Source organism: Carcharodon carcharias, chromosome 5 (genome assembly GCF_017639515.1).
Source record: "Carcharodon carcharias isolate sCarCar2 chromosome 5, sCarCar2.pri, whole genome shotgun sequence".
NCBI classification, from domain to species: Eukaryota; Metazoa; Chordata; class Chondrichthyes; order Lamniformes; family Lamnidae; genus Carcharodon; species Carcharodon carcharias.
The window spans coordinates 124,543,278-124,553,772 of NC_054471.1; the positions used below are offsets into that span (position 1 = coordinate 124,543,278).

The 10,495-nt window shown below is 46.8% G+C and overlaps 1 protein-coding gene across 2 annotated transcripts in view; it reads right to left on the reverse strand.

The window, feature by feature from the left end:
• Nucleotides 1-9,992, reverse strand: part of cenpw (centromere protein W) — a 66,965-nt gene extending 56,973 nt beyond the window's left edge. For both annotated transcript variants that reach the window (XM_041188307.1, XM_041188308.1), the window contains exon 1: nucleotides 9,812-9,992. In XM_041188307.1, coding sequence (XP_041044241.1) covers nucleotides 9,812-9,904 — 93 coding nt within the window. In that variant the 5' untranslated portion in view covers nucleotides 9,905-9,992. The remainder of the gene's footprint in view (nucleotides 1-9,811) is intronic.
• Between the last annotated feature and the right edge of the window lie 503 nt (nucleotides 9,993-10,495).

Below are 10,495 nucleotides of genomic sequence, written 5' to 3' on the forward strand. Positions count from 1 at the left end.
CTAAGTGCAATAAATAGCTTTTAGAGTTATGGGACGGCAGGTCAGCTCGGCCAAGTGGAGTATACATTTTGCGGTACGTGTGAAGTTGTGGACGCACTGTGTGTTCCTGACAAACATCTGTAGGAAGTGTCACCAGCTGCACAAGCCTGAGTTCTGAGTTTCAGAACTTGAGCGGTGGCTGGAGACACTGTTGTGCATCTGCAAGGTACAGGACTATGTGGATAGCATGTTTAGGGAGGTGGTCACATCGCAGGTCAGAAACGTACAGCCAGAGAGAGAATGGGTGACTGCCAGGCAGTCTAAGAGAACCAGGCAGGTAGTGCAGGAGCCCCCTGGTCTATCCTGCTTGCTAATTGGTTTTCCATTTTGGATGCTGATGAGGGCGATAGTTCCTCAGGGAAGTGCAGCCATAGGCAAGCCTGTGGCACCACAGGCGGCTCAGCTGTATTGGGGGCAGGGGGAGGTTGGAAGAAGAATGGAAGGGCAACATAGGTAGGGGATTCCATAGTCAGGGAATCGGACAGGCATTTCTGCGGCAGTAAAAGCGAGTCCAGGGTGGTATGTTGCCTCCCTGCTGCCAGGGTCAAGGATGTCACAGAGCGGCTACTAGACATTCTTCGATGGGGAAGGGGATCAGCCAGAAGTCGTGGTCCACATTAGTGCCAATGACATAGGCAGGAAGAGGGAGGAGGTCCTGAAAGCAGATTTCAGGGAGTTAGGAAGGAAGGTAAAAAGCAGGACCTCAAGAGCAGTAATCTCAGGATTACTCCTAGTACTACTGTTAGTGAGCCTATTGATTGATTAAATACATGGCTGCAGAACTGGTGTAGGAGGGAAGACATCATATTTCTGAGGCATTGGGACCGGTTCTGGGGCAGGTGGGACCAGTACAACCTGGACAAGTTACATCTTAGCAGGACTGGGACCGATATACTTGCAGGGAGATTTGCTAGTGCTGTTGGGGTGGGTTTAAACTAGTTTGTCAGGGGGGCTGGGAACCTGAGGGGTGGCCCAAATTGGAGGAAAGTAAAGTTGGTAACAGGAAGTTGTAGTGAGACTAGAAGGCAAGAGAAACAGAGCAGAGCATTGAGTATGCTTCGAATGCAGAATGATCTCAAAAAGACAAACTTAGGGGCACTTTATCTGAACGCGCACGGCATTCGCAATAAGGTAGATGCCCTAAAGGCACAAATAGGGGTAAATGGGTATGATATAATTGCAATTACAGAAACATGGCTGCATGGTGACCAAGACTGGGAACTGAATAATCAAAAATATTCAACATTTAGGACGAGCAGACAAGAAGGGAAAGGAGGTGGAGTTGCATTGATAATAAGGGATGTGATCAATGCATTAGTAAGGAAGGATCTCAGATCAGAAGAACAATGTGTGGAATCCATTTGGGTGGAGCTAAGAAACAGCAAAGTGCAGCAGACATTGGTTGGAGTTGCTTATAGACCACCAAACAGTAGTGGTAATGTGGGGCATGGTTATTAATATGATGATGATGGGAGAAGCATGTAGCATGGACAATACAGTAATCATGGGTGACTTCAATCTGCATATAGACTGGGTAAACCAACTGAGCACTAATGCTGTGGAAGGTGAGTTTCTGGAGTGTGCTAGGGATGGTTTTCTAGAGCAGAGTGTTGAGTAGCCAACTAAAGAACAGGCTATTTTAGATCTAGTATTATGTAATGAAAAGGGGCTAATTAATAATCTTGTTGTAAAAGAACCTTTAGGGATGAGTGACCACAATATGATAGGATTTTACATTATGTTTGAAAGTGTGGTAGTTCACTGTGAAGCAAGGGTGTTAAAGTTGAATAATAAAGGAAATTGTGAAGACATGAGGGACAAATTGGCTGAGGTGGATTGGGCAAGTACATTAAAAAGAATGCATACACAGTGGATAGTTTTCAAAGAACTACTACATAGCTTTCAGCACCTGTACGTTTCTTCAAGATGCAAAAACCCAAAAAAGTCAGTCAACTGTGGATGACAAAGGAAGTTAAGGATTGTATAAGATTAGAAGAAAAAGCTTATAAAGTTGCCAGTAGTAGTAAACCTGAGGATTGGTAGGTTTTTAGAATACAGCAAGAAACTGGTAAAGAAATGGAGAATAGAATATGAATGCAATCTAGCAAAAACATAAAAATTTCTATAGGTAAGAGTTTCTATAGGTATATAAAAAGGAAGCGCTTGGCTAAGGCAAATGTGGGTCCATTACAGGCAGAGTCAGGATAATTCATAATGGGGAATAAAGAAATGGCAGAGAAGCTAAATGATTACTTTGTGTCCATTTTCACTGAGGAAGATACAGGAAATCTCCCAGATTTAGAGATCCAAGAGACTAGGGGGAGCGCAGAGTTGAAGGAAATTTGTATAAGAAGGTTGTATTGGAGAAATTAACGGGATTAAGAGTTGATAAGTCCCCGGGACCTGATATTCTGCATCCCAGTGTTGAGAGAGGTTGCTATAGAGATAGTGGATGCATTGGTGATCATTTTCCAAAATTCTATAGATTCTGGAATGGTTCCTAAAGATTGGAAGATAGCAAACATCACCCCACTATTTAAGAAGCGAGGGAGAGAGAAAACAGGTTACTACAGGCCTGTTAGCTTTACATTAGTAGGAAAAATGCTAGAATCTATTATAAAAGGATGTGATAAATGGATACTATGTTCCTATGACCCACATCCCCTTTCCACACCCTGACCCTACCTCCTTCTCTATCTGTCCCCGGAAAAAACTATCCTCGATTCATTTACAACTACACTTTCAAAGTCCCAACTTAGTCACTACATGTATGCAGCTGCTGATTTGCTCAAACACACTCACCTCCACTTTTGATGTCCTAACCCCCAATAAAAACATTATTCTCTCGCATCTTCTCCCAGTACTGCCTTCATTTCAGCTCCCTTTAGTCCAAGGGACACACACTTGAAATGATATGGAGGGCAATAGGTTTAGCTGTCCGCTGCCAGGTCCGGCTGGGCCACTTAAAGCATTATCTGATCCTGTTGTCCTCTGCTAAAAGTGCGCACTATCCAGGATCATCCTGGGATGCAAAGATAATCCCCAGCTTTCTTTATCAAATGCAAATAGTCTTAAAACCCCTCTCACTCGACCCTCCATCCTCACATGAGGAGCCCATGTACTTCGTCACTAAAAGCAAGACTTTAAATCAGCTGCCTCTGTTGCACTAGGTACTCCCTTCCACTAGCCCAAATTTCCTCTAATTCTCCTCCCTGTCCTAGCCCTGAACTCACATATTTTTCTAGTTTCTCTCCTATCTTCTTCACGCACTCCTCAGAACTCATCTTGTCCATGAGGCCCACCTCCAGTTCTCTCGATCCTATTCCCACTAAAATGATCATCCAACTTCCCCTCCTGGCCCCCATGTTAGCCGTGGGGGCCCTCATGGTTCCTTTTCATCAGGTGTTGTCTTTCTCCCCTTTAAATGTGCCTTCATCAACCCCTCCTCAAAAAAAAAAACACCCTTTACCTCACTGTCTTTGCAAACTATCGATCCATCTCCTACCTCCCTTTCCTCTCCAAAGTTTTTGAATGTTACGTTGCTTTCCAAGTCCATTCCCATCTTTCCCCAAAAAGTACATTTGAATCCCTCCAATCTGATTTCTGCCCGTCACAGTACCTAAACGGCTTTTATCAAAGTCACAAATGACATCCTACATGACTGTGACAAAGGTAAACTTCCCTTACTCATCCTTCTTGACTTGCCTGAAGTATTTGACACAAGTGCCTACACCTCTTGCCTGGTTCCATTCTTATCTATCATTTCTATTTCTGTTCCCATACTGTTACCTCTGGTGTTCCCCCAAAATCTATTCTTGGCCCCCTATTTCTCATATCACTGCTGCCCCTCAACGACGTCCAAAAGCACAGCATTAGTTTTCACAGTACATTGACGACACTTCTCTCAGCTCCTCCACTGGTTGCACTGGGAGAGCAAAAATTTCCTTCTATTAAATATTGGACCGAAGCCATTATTTACAGTCCCCACTCAAAACTCCATTCTCTAACCACTGACTCCATTCTATTTCTTGCAAGTGTCTGAGATTAAGCCAGTCTGTTCTCAGCCTTGGTGTCATATTGTTAAGACCACCTATTTCCACCTCCATGTCACCTAACTTTGACCATCTCAGATCATCTGCTGCTAAAACCCCTCATCCATGTGTTTGTCACCTCTAAACCATTCCAATGGACTCCTGGCTGGTCTTCACACTCTACCCTCCACAAACTTGAGGTCATCCAAACTCTGTAGCCCATGTCTTAACCTATGTGCAGTAAGTCCCATTCCCCTATTATTCCTGTGCACGCTGACCCACATTGGCTCCTGATCACGTAGTCTTGTTTTTAAAATTCATCCTTGTTTTCAAATCCCTCCATGCCCTTGCCCCTCCCTATTTCCTTGAACCCCAAAATCTTCAGTTATCTTCACTCATCTAATTCTGCCGCCTCATGAATCCGCAATTATAATTGCTCCACCATTGGTAGCCATGCCTTCAGTTGCATAGGCCCCGAACTCTACAATTCCTTCCCTACACCTCTCCACCTCGCTTTCTTCCTTTAAGGCATTCTGAACATCTCCTTAAATGGCGCAGTATCATAATTTGTTCTACAACGTTCCTGTGAAATGCCTTAGGACATTTCATTATGTAAAAAGTGTTATATAATTCAAATTATTGTTTTAAATGCTCATCTCTTTGACCAAAGTTTGCCCAACCCACTCCTCCCTTACCTGCCCATTACCCGAGTCCCCGAGCTGCTTGGCCAAGCTGCTGATGTGACCCAGTCAGCAACTATGTAAGGAGGTGATGGTGGGTCCCAAAACCCCTCAACAGGAACACTTCCCACCCCCCAAAAACACAGCCCCTTGTGCTTAGGTGGTACTCGAAGCCTTATTTCGACACCATTTTTAGTTTGATAGGACATAGCTAGGATGGTGACGGTGGCGTCTGGGACATTATTTATAAGGTGTGGTTCTGTGAGTATGACTGTGTCAGGTTGTTGCTTGGCCAGAATGTACCCTGGATGGGGGGGTTTCAATGTCTCAGTAGCACTACTACTGACTGAGCTGGCCAAGCCCTAAAGGGCATAGCTACTAGACTGAGTCTGCAGCAAGTGGTGAGGGAACCAAGAGGGGAAAAAACAAAGTTGACCTCATCCTCACCAACGTTCCTGCCTCAGATGCATCTGTCCGTGACAGTATTAGTAGGTGTGCCAGCAGACAGTCCTTGTGGAGATGAAGTCACATCTTCACCTCCCTCCACTGTGTTGTGTGGCACTAACACCATGCTACATGGGATAGATTTCAAACAGACCTAGCAACTCAAGACTGGGCATCCATGAGGTGGGCCATCAGCAGCAGAATTGTACTCTACCACAATCTGTAACCTCATGGCCCAACATATCCCTCACTCTACCATTATCACCATGCCATGGGATCAACCCTGATTCAATGAAGAGTGCAGGAGGGCATGTCAGGAGCAGCACCAGCCATATCTAAAAATGAGGTGTCAACCTGGTGAAACTACAACACAAGACTATTGCATGACAACCAGAATAGGCAGCAAGCAATAGACAGAGCTAAGCGATTCCACAGCCAATGGATCAAATCTAAGCTCTGCAGTCCTACCATATCCAGTCGAGAATGATGGTGGACAATTAAACAACTCACTGGAGGAGGCGGCTCCACAAATATCCATCCTCAGTGATGGGGAAGCCCAGCACATCAGTGCAAAAGATAAGGCTGAAGCATTTGCAACAATCTTCAGCCAGAAGTGCTGAATGGATGATCCATCTCAGCCTCCTTCTTCGGTCCCCAGCGTCACAGATGCCAGTCTTCAGCCAATTTGATTAACTCCACATGATATCAAGAAACAGCTGATGGCACTGGATCTGCAAAGGCTATGGGCCCTGACAACATTCTGGCAATAGCACTGAAGACTTGTGCTCTAGAACTTGCTGCAACCCTAGCCAAGCTGTTCCAGTACAGCTGCCACACTAGCACCTACCCTTTGTGCTAAGTATGATTCCAACCAGTGGAGAGTTTTCCCCCTGATTCCCAATGACTCCAGTTTTGCTAGGACTCTTTGATGCCATACTCCATCAAATGCTGTCTTGATGTCAAGGGCAGTCACTCTTACCTCACCTTGGGAGATCAGCTCTTTTGTCCATGTTTGAACCAAGGCTGAAATAAGGTCAAGAGCTGAGTGGCCCTGGCAGAACCCAAACTGGGCATCTGTGAGCAGGTTATTGCTAAGCAAGTGCCGCTTGATAGCGCTATTGATGTCCCCTTCCATTACTTTACTAATGATAGAGCATAGGCTGATAGGGCAGTAATTGGCTGGGTTGGATTTGTCCTGTTTTTTGTGTACAAGACGTGGCTGAGCAATTTTCCACATAACCAGGTAGATGCCGGTGTTGTAGCTGTACTAGCTAGGGGCACAACAAGGTCTGGAGCACAAGCCTTTAGTACTATTGTCAGAACGTTATCAGGGCTGAGATGGCACTTCAGTGGTCTGGTCTCGATGGTGATCCCAACACACTTGGTATTGCTGCGCTCAGAATACTTGACAGCCTCTGCCATGTTGTTGGAGATGCGCCCAGAGAGGGCATCATGCAGGTTACGGATGAAGTAATCCCTGTATTCTTCTGGCAGTGCCATAAATGTCCCACCCATCACAATGGATTCAACCTTGTCCACACTGTGTCCCAGCTGCTCCACACGGTGTCTTGTCTGTAAGTAGGGGTCATATCTTGCACGTATGGCTCTCATAGAGGTTGGCTCGTATCCTGTGCAAGACTGGGTTGAATATTCAAAGACCGAATCTGGGCCCCCAGGGCAGTATATGCAAATGCTTCCCGTGAAGGTGATGTGAGGACATCGATGAGGCTTTGCACCACCCAGTACCTTTAGCCATTTCTTGGTATCATATGGAGTTAATTGAATTGGCTGAAGACTGGCATGTGATGCTGGGGACATCCAGAGGAGGCCGAGATGGATCATCTACTTGGTACTTCTGACTGAAGATTGTAGCAAATGCTTCAGCCTTATCTTTTGCACTGATGTGCTGGGCTCCTCCATCATTAAGGATGGGGATATTGTGGAGCCTCTTCCTCCAATGAGTTAATTGTCCACCACTATTCATGACTGGATGTGGCAGGACTGCAGAGCTTAGATCTGATCCATTGGTTGTGGGATCACTTGTTGCTTATGCTGTTTGGCATACAAGTAGTCTTGTGTTATAGCTTCACCAGGTTGACACCTCATTCCTAGGTGCCCCTGGTGTTGCTCCTGGCATGCCCTCCTGCACTCTTTATTGAACCAGGGTTGATCCCCCATCTTGATGGTAATGGTAGAGTGGGGGATATGCCAGGCCATGAGGTTACAGATTGTGTTCGAGTACAATTCTGCTGCTGCTGATGGCTCATAGCACTTCATGGATACCCAGTCTCGAGTTGCTAGGTCTGTTCAAAATCTATCCCGTTTAGCATGGTGATAATGCCACACAACACAATGGGGGGTATCCTCAATGTGAAGGCAGGACTTTGTCTCCACAACGACTGTGCGGTGGTCACTCCTACTGATACTATCATGGACAGATGCATCTGCAGCAGGCAGGTCGGTGAGGATGAGATCAAGTTTGTTTTTCCCTCTGGTTGATTCCCTCACCACCTGCCACAGACCCAGTCTAGCAGTAATGTCATTCAGGACTCGACCAGCTTGGGCAAGAGTGGTGCTACCTAGCCATTCTTGGTGATGGACATTGAAGTCCCCCACATTCTGCACCCTTGCTACCCTTCAAGTGGTGTTCAACATGAAGGAGTATTGATTCATCAGCTGAGGGAGGGCAGTATATGGTAAACAGGAGATTTCCTAGCCCATGTTTCACCTGACACCATGAGATATCATGAAATCCGGAGTCGAGGTTGAGGACTCCAAGGGCAACTCCCTCCCGAATATATACCACAGCGCTGCCAACTCTGCTGGGCCTGTCCTGCCAGTGGGACAGGACATACCCAGGGACAGTGATGTTGGTGTCTGGGGCATTATCTGTATGGTATGATCCCGTGAGGATTACTATGTCAGGCTGTTGCTTGACTAGTCTAAGAGATCTCTCCCAATTTCAGCAGATGGTGTTTAGTAAGGAGGACTCTGCAGGGTCAACAGGGCTAAGGTTACAGTTGTCGTTTCCGGTGCCGAGGTCAATGCCGGGTGGCCCGTCTGGTTTCATTCCTTTTTTGTGATTTTGTTACAACGGAGCGGCTTGCTAGGCCATTTCAGAGGGCATTTAAGAGTCAACCACATTGCTGTGGGTTTGGAGTCACATATAGGCCAGGCAGATTTCCTTCCCTAAAGGACATTGGTGAACCGGATGCATTTTTACGACAATTGAAATTGGTTCCATGATCATCATTAGATTTTTATTGAATTCAAATTCCACCATCTGTCATGGAGGGGTTCCAACCTGGGTCCCCAGAGCATTACCCTGGGTCTCTGAATTACTAGCCCAGCAACAATGCTACTATGCCATTGCCTCCCCCATCACTGCAGGAGTTCTTCAGGGTAGTGTCCTTGGCCCAACCGTCGTCATCTGCCTCATCAATGACCTTCCTTCCATCAGAAGTGGGGATTTTTGCTGATGATTGCAAAGTCAACAGATACTGAAGGAGTCCATGTCAAAATGCAGCAAGACCTGGGTAATATCCAGGCTTGAGCAGACAAGTGGCAAATAACAGTGACACCACACAAATGCCAGGCAATACCCATCTCCAACAAGAAAGAATCCAACCTTCACCCCTTAATGTTCAATGGCATTACCACCACTGAATCCTCCACTATCAACATCCTAGGGGTTACCATTGACCAGAAACTGAACTGGACTAGCCATATAAATACTGTGGCCACAAGAGCAGGTCAGAGGCTATGACTGGTGTGACGACTCACTCACCTCCTGACTCAAAGCCTGTCCACCATCTACAAGGCACAAGTCAGGAGGGTGATAGAAAACTCTCCACTTGCCTGGGTGAGTGCAGTTCCCATAACACAAGAAACTTCACATCATCTAGGACAGAGCAGCCCAATTGATTGGTACATCATCCACAAACATTCGCCCCCTCCACTACTGACACACTATAGCAGCAGTACGTAACAATTACAAGATGCACTGCAGGAACTTACCAAGGCTCCTTAGACAGCACCTTCTAAACCCACGACCACTACCATCTAGAAGGACAAGGGCAGCAGATAGATAGGAACACCGCAACCTGGGAGTTCCCCTCCAAGGCATTCACCATCCTGACTTGGAAATATATCGCCAAAAGTTCTAGGACTCCCTCCCTAACAGCACTGTGGGTGTACCTAAACCAGTGGACAACAGCGGTTCAAGGCAGCAGCTCACCACCACCTTCTCCAGGGCAACTAGAGATGGCCAATAAATGCTGGCCGAGCCAGTGAGGCTCACATCCCCTGAATGAATAAGAAACATACCATACAGTGGCACCCTGAAAGGAGACCGTTGCTGGGGTGATTCGGGGGTTGGGCAAAGGAAACCCTTGTTGGGCCATCAGAAACAGGTCGCCAAAGACAATGAGCAGAAACTGCCGCCACCAAGAGGTTTGGAGGAGGCGGTTACTCCCAGTCACTATACTGTTAGCTCAGGTCACTGGGGCAGAGTTTTGAGAAGGGAGGAATCATAGGCCCGCCGGGTTAAAACACGGTTCCGGGCCCAGGCCCGGTGCTGACACTGGGAGAGGAGAGGTTTAGGATAGAAAGGCTCACCATGATGTGGATATCCTTGCTGAGCCGCAAATGCGGTTTGTGTTTTTTCAGCACTGACTGGAGGCTCCTCCGCGGCACCGCGCGCTTGACCATCGCTATCGGCTCCGAACCTCCGCGCGCCTTCAAATCTCGGCGGCCGCCGCCAAAACAACCAACCGCCAGTCACTACCAGATCAAGCCCCGCCTCCTCCGCTCGGCCCTGCACCGCCCACTGCCCTGCGCTGAACCTGGTCCCGCCCCGGCCCCTCGGCCCCGCCTCTCAGCTCAGTCCGCAGCTTCTGGTGGACGTTGTGATTTGGCCTCTTAGTGTTGGCTCGAAGGCAAGATTCTAATCTTTCTTCTCCTCCTCTTGACAAAGTTGTTTCAAAGTGCTCTGTACTGTAATTTTAATTGAACAAGTCGTTATTGCAACACCTCTAAATAAATTTCTTCTTCAGGTGCTTTCCTTTTGCCACGGGTTAGATGCAACAATGTTGCGAAAGTCGTGGAAGCAACAGCATTTCTGTGACTGGGCTTGATTGCTAAGTGTGGGATCATGCTGTGTAAGATCCAATCTTTCCCAAGGTGACTGGTCGCAATTCCACTTGGTCATTATGTGATCAGGCAGAGTTACCATGGATTTGTGAAAGGGAAATCGTATTTAATTAGCTAATTAGAGTTGTTTGAGGAAGTAATAAGCCAGGT